The sequence below is a fragment of the Monodon monoceros genome, unplaced genomic scaffold, assembly GCF_005190385.1.
Source record: "Monodon monoceros isolate NGI ecotype Baffin Bay Population unplaced genomic scaffold, NGI_Narwhal_1 Super_Scaffold_18, whole genome shotgun sequence".
NCBI classification, from domain to species: Eukaryota; Metazoa; Chordata; class Mammalia; order Artiodactyla; family Monodontidae; genus Monodon; species Monodon monoceros.
The window spans coordinates 16,395,284-16,417,380 of NW_021703774.1; the positions used below are offsets into that span (position 1 = coordinate 16,395,284).

The following is a 22,097-nucleotide window of genomic DNA, read 5'->3' on the forward strand; positions in this document are numbered from 1 at the left end:
CTACCCAGTATCTACTTTTATGCCCATTGTTTTCTCTATTCCCTATCATGTCATGCATGTCACAGTAAATCTTGTTAAATCAATACAGGGGACTTAGTTTATTTTTATTTTTTATTTTATTTATGTTTTGTGAGAGAGGGCTATGAAATGCAACATTGTTAGTGGAAGTGATAAAGCCTAAGAAAAGAGTGATTCTTAGCCAAAAAATAAAAATTTGGGGTAAAGTATTGAATGTCAAATTCAGTGGAGGTTGGTTCTTTGAATGAATCAGTCCATCGAATAGAAACGAGAAGAGAAACCATTTGAAAAATTGTTTTAGTATGTGTTCCAGGTGGTACAGTTGTTAGCTCATGAAATTAGAAAGTTTTAAAGTTGGAAAAATTATGATGTGAGAATGTTCATAGAAAATGTGACTCTCAAGAGGAATGTGCTTTGGAAGAATATAAGAACTTTAGCTTTGATTTTAAAATGTCATGAAGCAAACGTAGCGGTGGCACTAGTTCATCCATTGAACCAACCTAGCCTGTAGGTAAAGGTGCTTTGAGTAACTGAAGAAGCATTTTTCATTGTATAATGGTGAATTCAGATGATAACGGGGAAGGCGGCAGCAGTGCGTGATACTTCTGTTGAAGTGTTTACCTTCAAGCTAAAGAATTTCGTAAAGAAAGTCACAAATTGGAACAAGTGTTCAGTGTTGCTGAAACCAGCCTATACTGAGACAGTCTTTGAAAACACTTAAATGAAGTAAGCATCAGAGAATGAAGCCATAATCAGTAGACATTTTCACTAGTAATAATTCAAGGAAAAAAGAGACCATGCATCTCATTTTTACTTCCTTTCAAGGCACACTTAAGCAGTTGGTTAGGAGGAAAAGAACTGCCAATCTTTGTACTACTGTAAGGGAAAAAAGCTTAAGAGTTTTCCAGTTTTTCACATTCTTTATAATTTTCTTTCTTTTCTCTTTTCTTCTTCCATAGGGGTTGGAATATAGGGTGTTTGCTGATGGGTGGGGAGCTAGAAAAGGGGATTCTGAGTAAGTTGGGATCAGATTTTTTAGTCTCGTACCTTCAGTTAAGGAATTTGGACTTTATCCTTTAGGCATTTGGGAGCCAGTTGTAATTTTTCATCAGGTAAGTGATGTTTGAAATAATCAGGTTTGATTATTTTTAAGAAAAAGAAGGCTGGAGGATGTAAAGCCAGTGTCAGAAGACCAACCAGTGGGAGGCTATTGTGGTAATCAGAGCAGGAGGGGAGAACTAAAAGGGGGTGAGCTAAGGTTGCATGGGGGTGAGAAGAAAAGAGGAGCCAGATTTGAGAGGCAGTTTTGAGGTTGACTCGGTCTGGGACTCACCTGATTCCGAGGGATGAAGGAGAGGGAGGGACTGTGGGTGACCATGAGGTCGACGACAGCTTGGGAGATTCAGGAATGGTGACAGCTTTCACCAAATCAAGACTGTAAAAGGTGGAACATGTCTGAGAGGTAAAGACTTTTGGAGGCAATGTCTGCTCCAGGTTGTAATGAGAAATGAGACGGATGACAGTAAATCAGGTCAAAAACGTCAAGCGCGGGGCAGAGGCCCTGGGTTGGTGCGGGAAGCCTGACACAAAGGAGCAGGCGGCCCGAAGAGCAGTGTGTGTGAAGGCCGCTTAGTGCAGGAGCTCAAGAGTCTGTCTGTCTCTGCAGGGTCCCGGACACAGAGGACAGTTAGTCTGTTTACCCAGTCGGGGAAGGTGAATAGTGTACTTTAGAAATGGAAACATTTCTAAGTTTAAAGAATTAATTGTCACCTATTCGGAGGGAATTCTCTAATCCAGAATCTGTAAATCCCTCCCTTGGACCAAATAAATGCAGCCCTGAATGTACCAGCCACATACCAACATGTGGCAGGGCACGTTGGCTGCTTCCTTGATGTTGACCTTGAGTGAATTTTTTTTTTTTAAGATAAGATTGTATTTAGGACACTCTGTTTAAGGAAGCAACAAAAACTTACATTTTGTATAAGAAAAGTTTTCATTAGAGATTAGTTTTAATCCTTAAGGGAATAGTACCTTCCTTCCCCCATTCAGAACACATAGCAGTCTAGAGTGATGTTTTCCCAGTATGTTGAATAATCAAGATTTTAATAATTAGAGCTGCTAATTTTTTTCCTTACCTTTCAAAGTTGTGATTATTCCTTTTGCTCTTTTCTTGAAAAGTTGACTAAAATTCAGTCAGATTTCTTGGAACTTAAGCGCCTGTTTCCTTAAAGGTGGCACAGAAGCAAAGGTGATGCAATTTAAATCTGTTAAGTCTCTAAGGAGAGTATATTGGCTGCTGTTAGGAGATCATTGACTATATGTTATTAACACTCTTGAAATTACAGACTTTCTGCAGTGTTTTCATTTATTTGAAATTGTCAATATATCAATTTGGGCTTTTGTTAAAACGAAACCGCAATAATAATTTTGTAGTAAGAGAAAGTGCTAGCTAGTTTCTGTTAGAATGTAAATTTCCTTACTGATTGCAGGACAACAAATTTCAATCAAAATCAAGGGGAAAAGTTACTGGAAGAGACTAGGTATTTACTTTTTTCTGATTTTGTGATATGAGTGCTTTAAGTGTCAAGCATAGAGATAAGTTAGGGGGCTCTGTTTCTCATACATTTCTCATAAATGACAACCATGTGATTTCTTCACAGCTAGGTATTTAGTGGTGGGAATACTTTTGAAATACCTGGCTTCTTTGGTATCTTGGTAACTTAGACCTAGACTCTGAATTGCTGTGTACTTTTAAAATTGTGCATTCCTGTTGATTCATAGACCTACTGAATTCTCCTTCCAAGGGAGAAAGCCTAGGAATGGAGGGACTCCTCACACAGGTCCCTAGGTGGTCCCCTGGCCATTTCCAGGCCTCAGTTTTTAAAAGGAGTTGGGGGTGTGGAAGGCAGGCAAGGGGGTGGAGAAAGATGCTGTCCTTAAGTTGCCCCTACATTGCAGGGCAACACTGTTTTACTCTCACATGAAAGCGGCTCTAACAGGAATGTGTGGAATGCCCACTTTGTAAATAATTCAGCTTAATGTTTGTTTACTGAAAATGCCTAAATAGATTAGAGTTTAGAGAGACTCCAAGTTTGAAGTAAGAATGAGCATGATTGTACACTTTGCTGTTGATGGGAACAGCCTAAAGCCAGTTTCTCTCTGTACTCACTCTTAAAATACGCTGTTTAATTTTAACATAGGGTGGTTTCTGATTTGAACAGCAGTTTTAATCAAAGTGAACTTACGTTTGGCAGTGTGGTAACATACAGCATTTGACATGGGGGAAATATGGGCATAAGTGAAAAATATAATTATGGAGCTGCTGTGGAAATCTTTAGTTACTGTTAAAATAAAAATTAATAGTGGTGCCGTACATCTTCTTGCCTTCTTTGAAGAAATGTTCTATTTGAAGGGGCTGAAGTGGCTGCTTGCATAGGATTTTCATCAGTGAGATTGAGGCTTTTTCTTTCTTTCTTTGATTTTTTTTTTAATTTAAATGTCCTGCACAAGATGTGTCTTACACCCATGTGTTTGCACTTATGGTGCATTTTTAAAAATCAAAAGAATTATTTTACACACAGACTAGAGAACCAGACCGCCTGGGCTCAGAATACTTGGTCTGCCACTAACTGCAGATGGGTTGCTTACCCACACCAAACCTAGGATACTTCTCTGTTTAAGACAGTCATTCTAAGAGTTATAATGACCTCACAGAGATACTGTGAGAGTCAAGTGATTTAGTATATGTAAAGTGCTTAGAATTAGAAAGCTTGGCATCTAGTAAGCACTATATAAATGTTTGCAATAGCATGTCATTAGAATGAGTTTCTTATAGTCCTTATTTTTTCCTAACAGATAATAGTTAAAGATGAATCTGAAGTTGGAAGCTAGTTTGTAAGGAAACTGTTGTTACTACTGCTGAATTACTGGATCGTCCAAAAATTATCTAATAATTGAATAAAAATTGTGTTTAGATTTGGAAGGTTCTCTCTCATTTAGGTGTGTCTGGCCTAGTAATGCAGACTTCTTACAAACTAATAAAACTAGATTTTGAGGACCTAGAAATGTGTCCACTTTCTCTTACCCCACACTTCAAGCTGTGGTTGAACTGTGTAACTTAACAAGATTTTCCTTAGCAAGGGGGATTTGGTTTCTCAGTGGGCGCTTTCCTACTATTTGAACGCCCTCAACTTCGTGAATAGTGCGCAGAACATTAGAAGACCACAGATGTCCTCAGTCGGGGGCTCTGTGTGTACATGATGACTCAGGGCATTAGTGGTAGGGATGGGGTAAATGGGCTGGGAGGGGCCTTATTATTGTTCGCTTTGCGCCAGGTACTATGGAAAGTGCTTTTATATAATTATCATTTTAAGAAATACTAGAACTCTCATTTAAAGATGAGAAACCCAAAGTCAGATTAAATGACTTGCCTCAGGACACACTGATAATAATTGACAGACTCGGGATGAAAACCTAGTCTCTATTGCTCCAGAACTGTCTTTCAGCCATTAGTGCCCGTGTGCTTAAAATATTGAGGTACTTTTTTAGAAGCAGAACAGAAAACTGTCTCCATTCTCTCGCCTAGATGAGCTGGAAAGAAGGGGGGCTGTCTGGCGAGCCCCAGTGTTGCCTGCCCAGACTAGACAGAGAGGTAAGCAAGGCAGCTTGCTGAGTTCTGGGTCTCACCTCCCCTTCACTGGTTATGTAGTAGCACTTGGGGGATGACCCACTTTAAAACCTCATTCCTTAAAACTGGTTAAGGAGGAAGTAAGATAAAATATTATAGTAAAACACTTCAGAATTATGAAACTCATTAGACTCATTTAGAAAATTCTTTGGGGAATTCTCTGGTGGTCCAGTGGTTAGGACTCGGCGCTTTCACTGCTGTGGGCCCGGGTTCAATCCCTGGTCGGGGACCTAAGATCCCGGAAGCCGCGCGGTGTGGCCAAAAAGAAAAAAAAGAAGAAAGAAAATTCTTTATAAGTTTACTGTTAGAATTGACTTTCTATTCATTTATCAAGGAATTTAAAGTTATTGGATATCATTTAATCATTGTTTGCCTAATAGAAATTTTAGAATCCTTTTTTTTTTCAGTTATTTTATAGAAAATTTTCAAACAGGAAAAACATGTGAAAGACCAGTATTTCTGTCACCTAGTTTCTAAAATTGTTAGCACTTGTCCATGTGTTTATTTTATAGCTGTCTGCCTATCCTCTCTCCACCTAGTTTTTGTTTGTTTGGGGTGATTATTTGAAGGTAGTCTCTATACTGTCCCAGAGATTCTTTTTTAAAAATTAGGTTTATTGTTGTGTGATTCACATACCACAGAATTCAAAGGATTCTTTTATAACTTCGAGAACTGGAATCCAGTCGAGGTTCACACCGTACATTTGCTTGTATCCTGGTCTCTTTTCTTCTTGACCAGTCCCTTGTCCTCTCCCACCCCACCCCACCTTTTTTTAAGAAGAATATATAAAGACAAACCAGTTGTCTTGAAGAATGAATCCAGATTCTGAATTTGCCTGATGGTTTTGTCATGATATCTTTTAACTTGTTCCTCTCTGCCCCTTTTTTAGTAGGCTGGAAGTTAGGACTAAAGGTGAGGATTTAGGTTAAACTCTTTTGGCCTATTTCATAGGTGTGATACTTAGCTGGTCTGTACTTACTATTGCATCACATCCATATTAGTGATGGTAGTTTTTCATTTGGTTAAAGTGGTAATAAATAGTCCCTTTTTAAAAGTGCATTTTCCCCCTACAGTTATAAAGTGATTTCTGGGATGAATAACTTTGGAAGGAGCAAGTATACCTTTCTCCATCTTTCCTTTGCCTTTTAGCATCGATTGATGATCCTTGCCTAAAACAGTTATGTCATTGGAGTTTACAGAATGGTGATTTTCTCATTTATTTTTTTATTTATTTAATTTTTCTAGGGATGAATTTACTTTCCTAAAGATGGGGGCTAATGTTCCCTTCCCTTTAATTACTGCTTTCTGGAGTGAGGAGTTGGGTTAGCAGTCATCTCCAGTGCTGGCAAGAGAGCCTTCTCTCCCCCCGCCTTTTGTTGTTTTTTGTGTAGTATCATGGACATAAGAATTTTTATTTGTTCAATATTTTACAAACATTATGCTTTTTGATGCTTAAATTCACAAATGAGGTAATGGGAACCAGTGCAAACTGGCTCTTGTGCCCTTTTGACATGACCCCATTTTTCTTTGAGTACTTCTTGCCTTCTGGGATAACAAGATGTCCCAGACCAAACCTTGAACTTCCTGTGTCCCAGACTTGGAATCGCCCATTTGTACAAGGAACTCTAGTGAGACAATCCATTTATTTTTAAATCTTTTGTTGACTTCACTAGATTGATTGATAGTATGCATATTATCTACCAGATATAACTTAGTTTTGTTTGTATAGCTAGCTTTTCATGGTTTTACAAAGAACTTTTCCATATTTTGAAAAAAAGTTTTTCCTTGTTGATACCCCGTCTCATAAACTAACTGCGGTGTTGGACTAGCAAGAAGTCTGTACGTTTCATTGCTGCAAGGACCTTGGGGGTTGGGTACTTCAAGAAATTAAGGAGAAGAATGGAGGGATAATAATCACATATTACATTTAAAAGAATGACAGGGAGTTTTTTGTTGGCAAAAGCAGCCACTTATTTATATCAATGACCTTTATGGCTGTGTGTGTATGTGATATGTGAGGGAGAGAGTATTTACTATTATCATCCCTCATATTTCAGAAGAGGGAATAGTCAGGTAACATGCTGTCTTAGCCCATTCAAGTTGCTATAATAGATTATCACAGACTAGGTGGCCTAAACAACAGACATTCATTTCTCAAAGTTCTGGAGGCTGGGAGTCCAAGATCAGGGCGCTGGCAGATTTGGTGTCTGGTGAGGACCCGCTTCCTGGTTCATAGGCATGTCTTCTTGCTGTGTCCTCACATGGAGGAGGGGCTTATGTATGTTTTTTTTCATTTAAGCTTTTAACAAAGTTGTGATATTAAAACATTGGTGCCTCTTTTCTAGATAAATTCATAGCTCTGCTAATTTGTTTATAAATCTCAATTCTCATTAATGTACTGTGTAATGTAGTGGATATAAGAATAAGGATGTGCTTTAAGAGACTGACTGGCAGAGTGTGTTCTAAATATTTCATGATCCTAATTGAGTATGAAAATGTATAGAGCACTTGTGTCAAAAGGCTCCTTGAGATGTTCTGTTTGTCTTTTTAGGCAGTATAGTCAGCTTTTAACAATTCTTAGGAGAATATAAACAATGAAGAAAATCAGGGATGCAGGAATGTTTCCTAAGACTTAATTTTGTGGAGGTAGATGTATGTAGATAGCAAGTTAGAACAGAAGAAACCAAATAGAACCACTTTGAACAAGCACATAAGTGTTAAGTGCATAGTAAAGTGAAGGGCAGCAAATGAAATAAAAGCAAAAAACAGTATAGTGGATGAAAAAAAATGCATCAAAAAAGCTTGTTTTCCAGGAATATTAGGCCTGAATTCTTGGAAAGCCAGGCAGCATTAGGTTTTCTTAGAGAGTTCTGTACATTTAATATGTGCTTGGGCTGTAATTAAAGGTGACATGATTTCAGCATCTTGATCTTTTTTCCTGGGATCTCTTATTAAATGCTTTTCTAGTTTGCTTGGATCTTAGAAATTACCCATCTGAATTTGTAAACTATACAAGAATCTGGAAACTAAACAAAAAGTTAACAAAAATGAAGCCCAGTGGGCTTGTTGCCTGGAATACCATCCTAGTAAAAGAGTTAAACAAGCTTGTGAAGGAATAGAGAAGGCAAAAATTGATAAAGGCAAGTAGGAATTGCTTATTAAGAATTCTGTGAGAATCAGAGAAAAGTTTGAGTTTGTTTAGATATGGGATCTTTCATATAAACTTGAATCAGTAGATTCTTCATTGGAATTCTCGTATATTCTAGATTGAAAAATTTCAGTCCTTTATGATTGAATTTTCAATTCTTTAGAGGGATGTTACAATGTCTTGCACAATTAGAAAATCATTTGTGCTCTTATTTAAATTCTAAAGATTTGGGGCTATATTTTACTTCTTTTGATTTCTACCAGAATACATTTTTTTATATAAAGGGATTTCTCATATACCCTTCATTTCAAGGCAGAACTTTTAGATAGGATTTAATATGTCAACCAGAAAAAAAAAAAAGAAGCAGGAGTCTGCAAATAAGAAAAGAGTTTATTTGGGGTCTTAAGAATTGCAGTTTGGGAGATGCAGACGATTCGGTTGATCCCAGAAGAGTGTTCCAGGGAAGAGAAAGTTTCATCATAAAGATGAAAAGCCATGAGGTTGTTTAAAGTCACCCGACGAGAATTGTGATTGACTCTGACCGAAGTCAGAAAATATTTTTGTCCTTAAGAAATCATGAGTTGTTTTAGGGTAGGGTCCAATAAGTAGATAGGCTGTGCTGTCACGAATTTCTGGTAGATGTTCTGGATGGCTTCATCAGGTCAAAGGGTGAGATTCCATCCAGGCTGAGATGTGCATAAGTCACACTTCTTTAATGGCCCCTTGGCTGTGTTTTAGAGGGCTCTCTTAGCAATACTGACTCCATTTTGATTTTCCTTTCACAAATGTAGGGGAGATTACTAACTACAGCTGTAAATAGCTTACAAAAATTTGCAACAACAAAGGTATTAAGATGAATTTAACCAGTGGTATGAACCTTTTTTAGTTTAGGTGAAAATAAATTAAAATGCAAACAGAACGCTCTTCTTAGGGAAAGCAATGAAATCAGCTATTGCTGATTGCTAAATTTAGATATGATTATAATGTTTATTTTTTTAGGATTTAACTTTAATTTTCCCCCTTCAAAACTGAAATGAGGTTAAGCTCTTAATTATTTGGTATTAGACTAATGAATAATTCCAAACCTCTGTTTTCAGTTTTCTTTTCAATAGCTGCCAGTGTATGTTTGAACCTTGAAATGGAAGCTGATTAACATTTTTAAGGGTTGTCTTCATCTTCAAAATCAACACAGACTGCTTCTGTATGATCTTGATTAAATATTTGTGTAAAACCAGGCCAGTGAGGGTGGGGACTGTTTTGTTTCCTTGCGTCATATGGTTTTCATTAAGTTTTTTGCATTTAAGTCAGTTTTATTTTTCAGTTGATGTAGGCACAGAGAGTTGTCTTGTAGGTTGCTTTAGGTCATTGAGTCATTGCTGCCTTGCAGTAACCCTGATAGACTTCATAAGTTGCTAAATTTTTATCAGTCCCGTCTTAGATGTTAAGACACCCAGACTTAGATGTCAAAACAACTTCCATCTGATGGTGGTAAATATCTGTGCCTCACATGTACAGTATGATTAACTGTCTCTTACATTACATTTATACCAAGGTTAAGAAAGGGAAGTACATTTAATTTCTTTCAAGTCTCGGACCTCTATCTAAACTTTCTCATTTGTAGTGTTGTAGTCAGTGGTTAACAATGATTCACATCCAGAACTCTCTTGGTTTTTTATTCCTGTTGTAAACATAATACATCATATTGCCACTACTTCTATTTTACAAATAAAACAAAAACCTTTAATTCTCCTGATGTCTTAACATTTAATGAAACCTATCTAGGGATCACCCTAGGGAAATTTTACCAACAAATGACACATTTGGAATTTGCTTCAAGCTTTCTCCTTTTCTTATATTAATCTCTGATCCACCTTTTCTTTGTGGGTGCTCCAGGCATTTAGGAGGTTTTCTACTTAATGGTTAAGTCATCTTTATGGAAAAGATCCAGTAAGTTGAAATTATGTAAATCTGTTGTGTGAGATAATTTGCCCAAGTTTTGACTTTCATAGAAATTATCTGAAAGTGTATTCAGTTGTTTTCAGTGTACTTTAGTACTCACTCTACTGTGTAATTTTTTAGGTTATAACAGATGACTTAGTAATATATTGTGTTCATATTGATTAAGTTGTAGAGCAGTGTAGTATTATGGAAAGAACTTGGGCTTTGGAATCAAATGGAGCTGTTTATTAACTCTGACTTAAATAAGTTGCTTCACTTCTTTGAGCCTTAGTTTCCTTATGAAAGATGAGAAGGATGATGGCAATCTGGCTAGGAAACTTAGGAGAATTAGAAGCAAGGGCATATTATATAAAGTGTCTGGCACATAATAGCTTCATAGTATAATTCTTTTTTTCATTGAATAAGTTAGAAAGGAAAGCAGAATCATTATGGTTAATAAAACCAGAAAGGTTTCTTGGGGGAGATTTTTTTAGGAAGATGTTGGAGGAGGCTTGTAAAACTTGGGGATTTGTGGAAATGATTGAAGAATAGTTGGTTTTCTCCTTGTTGTCCTGTTTTTTCCTTTTTAAATTAATTTTTACTTAGGCATATAGTTTAAAAGACCACATTTTGCCAAAAAGTTCATTATCACATAAAGCAGTTTTCTGCCCCATTCTGTCTACTCTGCACGGCTCTGACCCCAGGGCAACCAGGACAGCTGGCTCCTGTGGCTAGTTCTGCTGGTACTTAAACATCTCATATTCCCAACTATCACAGAGCCAGATCTTTTGATTTGTCAATTTGAGGTGTTACCTATTGGCTTTCTCTTATTGTAGGCAAATATTTCATTCCTCTTACACATTCTGTTTCCTCCCGGATGTCCTTTCAATATAGTTAGTTTATAATTTTTTGCTAATTCAGGGTTCAGCATATATTATTATGCCTGTACAAGTATTATTTACAGCTGAAGGTTGTAATATTCCTTACTTACGCTTCCTTTCTATTTGTTTTTCCTGAAATGAATAATTGCCTTGATTTTCATATTTAACGTCCACAATTTATTTAGTTTTTCAAAATGAAATTACCTCAGGTAATGTATCTATTATAAAAACTTTATTGGAGACATTCTCTCCTAGAATCCTCTTATTTTCCTTTTTCTGGGTTGATTGCTCCCTTGGGCCGCTTCACAGTTGTCATCCTGGGACGTAAATTTCTTCTGATCCTTGGAATGTCTGCTGGATTGGATTCCCTATTTCCTGGATCTCGTATCTTCTTCTTTCTTGGTTTACTCCCACTGTTTCGGTAAAGCATACCCTCTAGGGGTTTTGTCCAGTTAAAATGATGGGACTGTGGCAGTTGGCTGGTGATGACAGCTCTCAGCAGCCTTTCCCGAGGTCACTGCTGCAAGCTTTCCACCCTGCCTGACTAGTCACCGTGCTGGAGTCTCCATTCAGTCTCATCCTGGACATGCCCTTCTCTTTCCTGCGTTGGATGTCCTTATTTTTTTCTTTCCTGTGTCTTTCTCTTCTTGATTTACTCCACCTTTTTGTGGAGGGCATTCTCAGTAGTTTCTCGAGAAAGGCTTAATTGGAAGTAAAGTTTTGGGTACCTCATGTGTCTGAAAGTGCCTCTATTCTGTCCTCACACTTGAATAACAGTGTATCTGGGTATTAAATGTTCAATTGGAAATTCCTTTCTTTTAGCATTTGGAAAGCATTCATCTATTGCTTTTTTGCTTCCAGTGGTGCTGTAGGAAAATCTGAATCTTATTCTGATTCCTGATCATCTGTATGTATGTGATTTATTTGTTTGCTTTCTGGCAGCTTATAGCACATTCTTTTAGCACCCCTTTGTTCTGAAATTGTACATGGTGTCCTTGATGTGGCTCAATTTTTCTTTAGTGTTTTGGACTTTCAGGAGGGCTCCTTTCATTCTGGAAATGTGTGTCCTTCACTTTTCGGGAAATTTTCTTGAAGTATTTCATCAATTTTCCTCCTCTCCATTTTTGCATATCTCTGTCTGTAGACCTGTTATTTGTATGTTAAACCTCTTGGACTGGTTCTCCAATTATCTTACTTTTTCTTCTGTTTTCCATCACATTTTTCTTTTTACTCTTTTCTGCGTGGTTTCCTTAACTTTATCTTCTCACCCCTATAATAATATTTTTATTTCTGCCATCGTGTTTTAAATTTCAAGCTCTTTGTTATTCTCTTAATGTTTATATTAAAATAGTAACTGTTCTCTCTTTGTGGATGCAATATAATCTTCTAACTCTTCAAGGATATTAATGGTATTTTCCCCTAAATTTTCTTTATTTGAATAGTTTCTTTTTTTTTAAAAAAGAAATAAGTGAAAAAGCTCAATTCCCACTCTTCTCCAGTGATCATATCAGGAGGATTATGAGAAATACTATTAATATGGACTATGCCCCAGGCACTAAAAACCAAACCACACCCAGGCAGTATTGTCCTGTCATGCATTTTGTCCTAGCAGAAACATCTTGTTTTCCCCAGAGCTTCTTGTTTTTGTAAAAGACACTAAAAGCAACTGACTGAAGTTTATTCAGTATATTCTCTTTTTAATTTAATTTGATTTATTTTTTAAACTGCAGATTCTTATTAGTTATCTATTTTATACATATTAGTGTGTATATGTCAATTGCAATCTCCCAATTCATCCCACCACCACCCCTCCCCCCGCCACCACTTTCCCCCCTTGGTGTCCATACGTTTGTTCCCTACATCTGTGTCTCAATTTCTGCCCTGCAAACCAGTTCATCTGTACCATTTTTCTAGGTTCCACATATATGCATTAATATACAATATTTGTTTTTCTCTTTCTGACTTAACTTCACTCTATATGACAGACTCTAGATCCATACACGTCTCTACAAATGACTCAATTTCGTTCCTTTTATGGCTGAGTAATATTCCATTTTATATATGTACCACATCTTCTTTATCCATTCGTCTGTCGGTGGGCGTTTAGCTTGCTTCCATGACTTAGCTATTGTAAATAGTGCTGCAATGAACATTGGGGCGCATGTGTCTTTTTGAATTACGGTTTTCTCTGGGTATATGCCCAGTAGTGGGATTACTGGGTCATATGGTAGTTCTATTTTTAGTTTTTTAAGGAACCTCCATACTGTTCTCCATAGTGGCTGTATCAATTTACATTCCCACTAACAGTGCAAGAGGGTTCCCTTTTCTCCACACCCTCTCCAGCATTTGTTGTTTGTAGATTTTCTGTGGATGTCCATTCTAACTGGTGTGAGGTGATACCTCATGGTAGTTTTGATTTGCATTTCTCTAATAATTAGTGATGTTGAGCAGCTTTTCATATGCTTCTTGGCCATCTGTATGTCTTCTTTGGAGAAATGTCTATTTAGGTCCTTTTTTGGATTGGGCTGTTTGTTTTCTTAATATTGAGCTGCATGAGCTGTTTATATATTTTGGAGATTAATCCTTTGTCCATTGATTCCTTTGCAAATATTCCTTTGCAAATATTTCTCCCATTCCTTTGCAAATATTTTCTCCCATTCTGAGGGTTGTCTTTTCGTCTTCTTTGTAGTTTCCTTTGCTTTGCAAAAGCTTTTAAGTTTCATTAGGTGCCATTTGTTTATTTTTGGTTTTATTTCCATTACTCTAGGAGGTGGATCAAAAAAGATCTTTCTGTGATTTATATCAAAGAGTGTTCTTCCTATGTTTTCCTCTAAGAGTTTTATAGTGTCTGGTCTTACATTTAGGTCTCTAATCCATTTTGAGTTTATTTTTGTGTATGGTGTTAGGGAGTGTTCTAATTTCATTCTTTGACATGTAGCTGTCCAGTTTTCCCTGCACCACTTATTGAAGAGACTGTCTTTTCTCCATTGTATATCCTTGCCTCCTTTGTCATAGATTAGTTGACGATAGGTGCGTGGGTTTATCTCTGTGCTTTCTATCGTGTTCCATTGAGCTATATTTCTGTTTTTGTGCCAGTACCATACTGTCTTGATTACTGTAGCTTTGTAGTATAGTCCGAAGTCAGGGAGTCTGATTCCTCCAGCTCCGTTTTTTTCCCTCAAGACTGCTGTGGCTATTTGGGATCTTTTGTGTCTCCAAACAAGTTTTAAGATTTTTTGTTCTAGTTCTGTAAAAAATGCCATTGGTAATTTGATAGGGATTGCACTGAATCTGTAGATTGCTTTGGGTAGTAAGTCATTTTCACAGTATTGATTCTTCCAATCCAAGAACATGGTATATCTCTCCATCTGTTTGTATCATCCTTAATTTCTTTCATCAGTGTCTTATAGTTTTCTGAGTACAGGTCTTTTACCTCCTTAGATAGGTTTATTCCTAGGTATTTTATTCTTTATGTTGCAATGGTAAATGGGATTGTTTCCTTAATTTCTGTTTCTGATCTTTCGTTGTTAATGTATAGGAATGCAAGAGATTTCTGTGCATTAATTTTGTATCCTGCAACTTTACCAAATTCATTGATTAGCTCTAGTAGTTTTCTGGTGCCCTCTTTAGGATTCTCTATGTATAGTATCATGTCATCTGCAAACAGTGACAGTTTTACTTCTTCTTTTCCCATTTGTATTCCTTTTATTTCTTTTTCTTCTATGATTGCCGTGGCTAGGACTTCCAAAGCTATGTTGAATAATAGTGGTGAGAGTGGACATCCTTGTCTTGTTCCTGATCTTAGAGGAAATGCTTTCAGTTTTTCACCATTGAGAATGATGTTTGCTATGGGTTTGTCGTATATGGCCTTTATTATGTTGAGGTAGCTTCCCTCTATGCCCACTTTCTGGAGAGTTTTTATCATAAATGGGTGTTGAATTTTGTCAAAACCTTTTTCTGCATCTATTGAGATGATCATATGGGTTTTTTTTTCAGTTTCTTAATATGGTTATCACATTGATCGATTTGCATATATTGGAGAATCCTTGCATCCCTGGGATAAATCCCACTTGATCATGGTGTATGATCCTTTTAATGTGTTGTTGGATTCTGTTGAGGATTTTTGTATCTATATTCATCAGTGATATTGGTCTGTAATTTTCTCTTTTTGTAGTATCTTTGTCTAGTTGTGGTATCAGGGTGATGGTGGCCTCATAGAATGAGTTTGGGAGTGTTCCTTTCTCTGCAATTTTTTGGAAGAGTTTGAGAAGGATGGGTGTTAGCTCTTCTCTAGATATATGATGGAATTCACCTGTGAAGCCATGTGGTCCTGGACTTTTGTTTTTTGGAAGATTTTTAATCACAGTTTCAGTTTCACTACTTGTGATTGGTCTGTTCATATTTTCTATTTCTTCCTTGTTCAGTTTGGGAAGGTTATACCTTTCTAAAAGTTTGTCCATTTCTTCCAGGTTGTCCATTTTATTGGCATAGAGTTGCTTGTAGTAGTCTCTTAGGATGCTTTGCATTTCTGCGGTATCTGTTGTAACTTCTCCTTTTTTCATTTCTAATTTTATTGATTTGAGTCCTCTCCCTCTTTTTCTTGATGAGTCTGGCTAATGGTTTATCGATTTTGTTTATCTTTCCAAAGAACCAGCTTTTAGTTTTATCGATTTTTGCTATTGTCTTCTTTGTTTCTGTTTCATTTATTTCTGCTCTTGTCTTTATGATTTCTTTCCCTCTACTAACTTTGGGTTTTGTTTGTTCTTCTTTCTCTAGTTCCTTTAGGTGTAAGGTTAGGTTGTTTATTTGAGATGTTTGTTGTTTCTTGAGGTAGGATTGTATTGCTGTAAACTTCCCTCTTAGAACTTCCTTTGCTGCAATCCCATAGGTTTTGGTTCGTCGCGTTTTCATTTTCATTTGTCTCTAGGTACTTTTTGATTCCCTCTTTGATTTCATCAGTGATTTCTTGGTTATTTAGTGACGTATTGTTTAGCTTCCATGTGTTTGTGTTTTTTACATTTTTTTCCCTGTAATTGATTTCTAATCGCATAGCATTGTGGTCAGAAAAGATGCTTGATATGATTTCAATTTTCTTAAATTTCCTGAGGCTTGATTTGTGACCCAAGATGTGATCTATCCTGGAGAATGTTCCGTGTGCACTTGAGAAGAAAGTATAATCTGCTGTTTTTGTATGGAATGTCCTATAAATATCAATTAAGTCCATCCTGTTTAATGTATCATTTAAAGCTTGTGTTTCCTTATTTATTTTCATTTTGGATGATCTGTCCATTGGTGTAAGTGAGGTGTTAAAGTCCCCCACTATTACTGTGTTACTGTCAATTTCCTCTTTTATAGCTGTTAGCAGTTGCCTTATGTATTGAGGTGCTCCTATGTTGGGTGCATGTATATGTATAATTGTTATGTCTTCTTCTTGGATTGATCCCTTGATCATTATGTAGTGTCCTTTCCTTGTCTCTTGTAACATTCTTTATTTTAAAGTCTATTTTATCTGGTATGAGTATTGCTACTCCAGCTTTCTTTTGATTTCCATTTGCATGGAATACCTTTTTCCATCCCCTTACTTTCAGTCTGTATGTGTCCCTAGGTCTGAAGTGGGTCTGTCATAGACAGCATATATATGGGTCTTGTTTTTGTATCCATTCAGCGAGCCTGTGTCTTTTGGTTGGCGCATTTAATCCATTCACCTTTAAGGTAATTATCGATATGTATGCTCCTATTACCATTTTCTTAATTGCTTTGGGTTTGTTTTTGTAGGTCCTTTTCTTCTGTTTTGTTTCCCATTTAGAGAAGTTCCTTTAGCATTTGTTGTAGAGCTGGTTTGGTGGTGCTGAATTCTCTTAGCTTTTGCTTGTCTGTAAAGCTTTTGACTTCTCCATTGAATCTGAATGAGATGCTTGTCAGGTAGAGTAATCTTGGTTGTAGGTTCTTCCCTTTCATCACTTTAAATATGTCATGCCACTCCCTTGTGGCTTGTAGAGTTTCTGCTGAGAAATCAGCTGTTAACCTTATGGGAGATCCCTTGTATGTTATTTGTCGTTTTTTCCTTGCTGCTTTCAATAATTTTTCTTTGTCTTTAATTTTTGCCAATTTGATTACTGTGTGTCTCGGCGTGTTTCTCCTTGGATTTATCTTGTATGGGACTCTCTGCGCTTCCTGGACTTGGGTGGCTATTTCCTTTCCCATGTTAGGGAAGTTTTCGACTATAATCTCTTCAGATGTTTTCTCTGGTCCTTTCTCTCTCTCTTCTCCTTCTGGGACCCCTGTAATGTGAATGTTGTTGAGTTTAATGTTGTCCCAGAGGTCTCTTAGGCTGTCTTCAATTCTTTTCATTCTTTTTTCTCTATTCTGTTCCACAGCAGTGAATTCCACCATTCTGTCTTCCAGGTCACTTATCTGTTCTTCTGCCTCAGTTATTCTGCTGTTGGTTCCTTCTCGTGTATTTTTCACTTCAGTTATTGTATTGTTCATCTCTGTTTATTTTTTTAATTCTTCTGGGTCTTTGTTAAACATTTCTTGCATCTTCTCGATCTTTGCCTCCATTCTTTTTCTTAGGTCCTGGATCATCTTCATTATCATTATTCTGAATTCTTTTTCTGGAAGGTTGCCTATCTGCACTTCATTTAGTTGTTTTTCTGGGGTTTTATCTTGTTCCTTCATCTGGTACATAGCCCTCTGCCTTTTCATCTTGTCTGTCTTTCTGTGAATGTGGTTTTTGTTCCACAGGCTGCAGGATTGTAGTTCTTCTTCTGCTGTCTACCTGAATAGTTTCTTTTTCCTGCAATTTGCTTTTTATTTTTCATTTATTTATTGAATTTTATTTTATTTATTTTTTATACAGCAGTTTCTTATTAATTATCTATTTTATATATATTAGTGTATATATGTCAATCCAGTCTCCCAAGCAAGTTGCTTTTTAAATGTTTGTGTTTATGTTATTCTCTGTCTTCCTTCTGATAAACCTTAGTTGTCTGTTCATGACTAGAACAAATAATTCTAAAAAGGTTACTGGAAACTCTGAATATGTGCATATTGTCCACATGACATGTGAGCTTTAATGTAGGCTTCTCTCGGTGGGTTATTTATTATTAACTGGTCACATTTTCTAGAGTATTCCTGATCTCCTGCCTGGAGAAAAAAGATCTGCTGACCAGCATTTTGGGAGCCCAATGTGAGAAGAAGGCTGGGACTCATTGTTGGGGGTGGAGTGTGTGTGTGTGTGTGTGTGTGTGTGTGTGTGTGTGTGTGTGTAAGTAACCTAATCCCTTGGTTTTGGTACTGCACCTATGCCTTCATCTGTGCTAGCTCATAACCTCTCCAGGGGTTAAACCTCAAATGTTCTGCCAGGGGAGTGTGGAGTGGGGAACGGATCTAGAGACCTGATTGTTTCTTAAGATAACTGTCACCCAATTCTCTTTATTTTGGTTCCTCTGTTCTTACCCTCACTTCCAGAAGTACCCAGAACTGCCCGTTTCTAAGTTTTGGGTTTTTTCCCCTGAACATTCTGCCGCGTGATTTGGGTTAGCTGTCAGCCTGACAGTCGCAGCTGTAGGATTCACCTTCCTTGGCTTTGCCAAGACAGTTGCCTCCAGTCCATCTGCTTCCACCGTCTAAAACTTTGTGGCTGTTTTTCTCTTTGGATCTTGTCCTAGTGGATTATGTCTTTAAAACAACAGTCACTTTTCCTTTGTTGCTTAAGCTGTGCAGTTGAGCAGGACTAGTTGTCTATGTTCAAACAGCCGCCTTCACACGGATCCCCTTGCCTTCTTTCTTGCTGCATATTTCTTCAGCATGTGGAGGCATTAGAAGTTAAAGGGTCATCTTGAGAGATGTTTTTTTTCTTGAGCTGCCGTCTTGAGAGATACTATAGAAAATACCTGTTTTTAAACTATATTAACCTACACTTGTTAGTACTAAATTTTACGTTGTCAGTTTTTTTCTCCATATTGTTGCTTTGTGGTATAAAAATGCCACTGTAACGTAGCTTGAATGATGGCAGCCTGTCAAGCATCCAGTGCTGTGTCTGACATTGGATTCCAAAATCTGAAATCTTTTCTCTCTCTTTTCTCTCTCAGCCGTAAAGTGTACTTAGTCTTACAGCAGTGAAAGAAAACTGTCTCTAAGAAATATTTGTCCTTTTATTTGGTGGTTCTCAGGCTTTAGTGAGCATCAGAAGCGCTGGTTGGCTTATTAAAACAGATTAAACCAGAGTTTCTGATTCAGTAGGTCCGGAACAGGGCCCAAGTTTTGGGGGTTGTTTTTTTAATGTTTCTGTATTTATGGGCCTGAGATTGTGAATTCCTAACAAGTGATGCTGATGCTGGTGTGAGGGCCACACTTTGAGACTGACTGAAGCAGACTGTATGAGTGCTTGAAAACCAGAACGCCACCACCAAGAACCCCCAGTAAAGCTTTACTTCATTATCTTCCAGTTGGACACTTGAGAAGAGCTTTGAATTTATGCTGTGATCGCTCTCTTTGCCTAAAACATACGTTTACTTGATCGTCTTGATCGAGACAGTAGGTCTCACCATTTAAATTAATGAATCCTTTCCTTTGGTCCACTGTTATTCCTTTCTTTCTTTCTGAACTGCCTGTTTAAGATTTTGTCCTCGTCTCCCCTTCTTCCTTCCCTCCTTTCTTGTGGTGCCTGCAACTCTGTGATGCGGCAGAAGTTGGCTGTCAGGGTGAACTCTCATGTAGAAGCAAGTCTGCATTGAGGTCGGCCACGTGGGATCTGCCTGCTCTGGGTTGGTAACGTGTTCATAGCATGTTGGGTGTAGTTATTTAAACATGGAGCCTTACCATTAAGGTTGTGCATACTTGCATGTAAACACAAACATTAATGTCAGGCTGTCTTTACTAGTTAGTAATTTGTGTATGCCTATACCAGGAAGCATACACTTTTTAGAATTTAATTGAAAACTTTGAATAATTAATTTGGCAGGAGAAGTGTTACAGTTATTGGTTCTAAGTGGATCTCTGTTCATTGGGAGCAACTGTCTCTCTTAAGTAAGGTGAAGAGATTGGCAAAGAAAACTTCAGTTGAATCAGGGAAAATGGCCTTTTATCCAGTTAGGTAATTTAATCTGACAGAAGCAGAAATCGTTTTTAGGAATGTAGGTTTGACACTGGGATGGGGAGGTGTTAGCATCCTCCGTGAGCAGCGTTATAAATTGCCTTTCTACTTCATTACTCTCTATCAGTGTGGCGTGAAAAGCATTGGAACTGTTTTACTGTTGGGTTTAACCTAGCACAGATGTTTTTGTTTCTTTATGCTGGTTAAATTATAGTACAAAGTGCACTGTTTGATTCACTAAGTCATTTCTGCAAATCTTTGGTCACATTTATATGCTGTCCAGTCTTTGGGTTCTACTGAGGGACAAGCCCTGAGGAGTAAGCCAATAGGAGATTTTTCCTGTTTGTAATAGTGTCCTTTTTTTTTTTTTTTAATGGTATGACTGTTTCAGGGCTATATTTTTTAAAATAAAAGATAGCTTCAGCAGAATTAGATAAGTAATCTCTTAACCCAGTAAATGTCTTTAACATCTTTTCCCTTAATAATTGCTTTTTATATGATTAATGGCTCCCATAAGGTAACAGTATTTTCTAACCAAATGGGTTCTCGTATATTTAGAGAGATTTTTCCCACATTGTGTATTTCTGTGAATGGCATAAGTAGAAAAGCACAGACTGTTAGCTCCATGAAGACAGGGACTTTGTTTTGTTCATCACTCTGTTTTTAACACTAAGAAAGGTATTTGATATGCAGTTCTCAGTAAATATTTGTGGAATGAAGGAAAGAAACCAGTTTAGAGTTCAGCACCCTGCATTACTTAATGAATGCCACAAGGTGGTACTGTTGTAGCATGAAATAAGAGGCTGTAATTCTTAGCCTCTCTTACATAGTCTTATATAAATCCTATGAATGAACAAAATGAATTGACTACCTGTTATGTTTATTGCCTGTTTCAGATATTTATGGTTTTAGCATGTGATTAGTCTTTTGAGTCCATGATTTGGCCAGGCGGTGAGATTATAACCTAAATAAAGAACATTTGGTTCAATGTTTTTTTTTTTTTTTGAAACTTGGAGTGAGTTTTATTAATTAATTTATTATTTTTGCTGTGTTGGGTCTTCGTTTCTGTGCGAGGGCTTTCTCTAGTTGCGGCGAGCGGGGGCCACTCCTCATTGCAGTGCACGGGCCTCTCACTATCGCGGCCTCTCCTGTTGCGGAGCACAGGCTCCAGACACGCAGGCCCACTAGTTGTGGCTCACGGGCCCAGTTGCTCCGCGGCATGTGGGATCCTCCCAGACCAGGGCTCAAACCCGTGTCCCCTGCATTAACAGGCAGATTCTCAACCACTGCGCCACCAGGGAAGCCCTGGTTCAAATTTTTATCAAATGTTAAATGAGATAGCATCTATTAAAACCTAGCACAGTATCAGGTTAGTTTCATTTTCTCGCCTTTAATTTATTTTGGGTTAAAAACCTTTGTTAAATTTCTCTTTGTGTTAAAATAATTTGCCAAACATTTTCTAATAAGTTATCACTGAATGTTAAACGATATTTTGTAAGTCTGTTTTGATTGTCAGAAGATTTTAAAAATTGATACCAAACCTAGATTTTACTGTATTATACCCCCCACTGCAAAAAAAAAAAAGTTTAATTCTGCTCCATGGTTCTTTTATAAGGCTGAAATATTTTAACATAGTACTACATATTTGTGCATATATGATCACAGTGTATAAATAAAGTCAGTCTATAATTTGTCTTGATTTCACTCCTATTATAAAAGTGTTGGCAGGTTTGTTTTATAGCTTGGAATTTTAAAATTTCCTTATGATGAAATTGACTTCTGAATATTTTGATTGTATAATTTTCCACAGACTGAAGCAAAATCAGAAGAGGGCCCAGGATGGGCTATCCTACGTGATAATTTCATGATGGGAGCATCCATGAAAGACTGGGACAAAGGAAGTGATGGACCAGATGACAACAGACCGGGGTCTGGAAGTGACTCTGACACATAAAGCTATATAAGAAACACAGTTTCCATTTTATTTTTCCTAGAAAAATACTCGTGCTCTGAAAGTTGGGAAATTATAAAGATACCATTTGTAAGAGAGCCAAAAGACTTTCACTATTATCAACTTTGGTGTTTCTCTTTTTCATGTAAACTTGGTTAAAATGATATTTCAGACCTTGTATAATTTTAAGCATTGTTCTTTAGAACGTTTGTAGAAATATTTCTACTTGAGATATGCATTTTGCCAAGTTCATTATAGGCTTACCTGTTGCTTTTGGATATTGGTGTTTTATTTAAGTATCACCAAGGGTTGTAGAAATGCAATATCAATTCATAATTAAAATGAACTCCTTGAAGTTAATATTTTTCAGCCTCTAA

At 37.1% G+C, this 22,097-nt stretch overlaps 1 protein-coding gene across 1 annotated transcript in view; it reads left to right on the plus strand.

The window, feature by feature from the left end:
- Positions 1-22,097, plus strand: part of RRP15 (ribosomal RNA processing 15 homolog) — a 46,820-nt gene extending 24,723 nt beyond the window's left edge. The window contains exon 5 of the mRNA XM_029226802.1: positions 21,580-22,097. Coding sequence (XP_029082635.1) covers positions 21,580-21,723 — 144 coding nt within the window. The 3' untranslated portion in view covers positions 21,724-22,097. The remainder of the gene's footprint in view (positions 1-21,579) is intronic.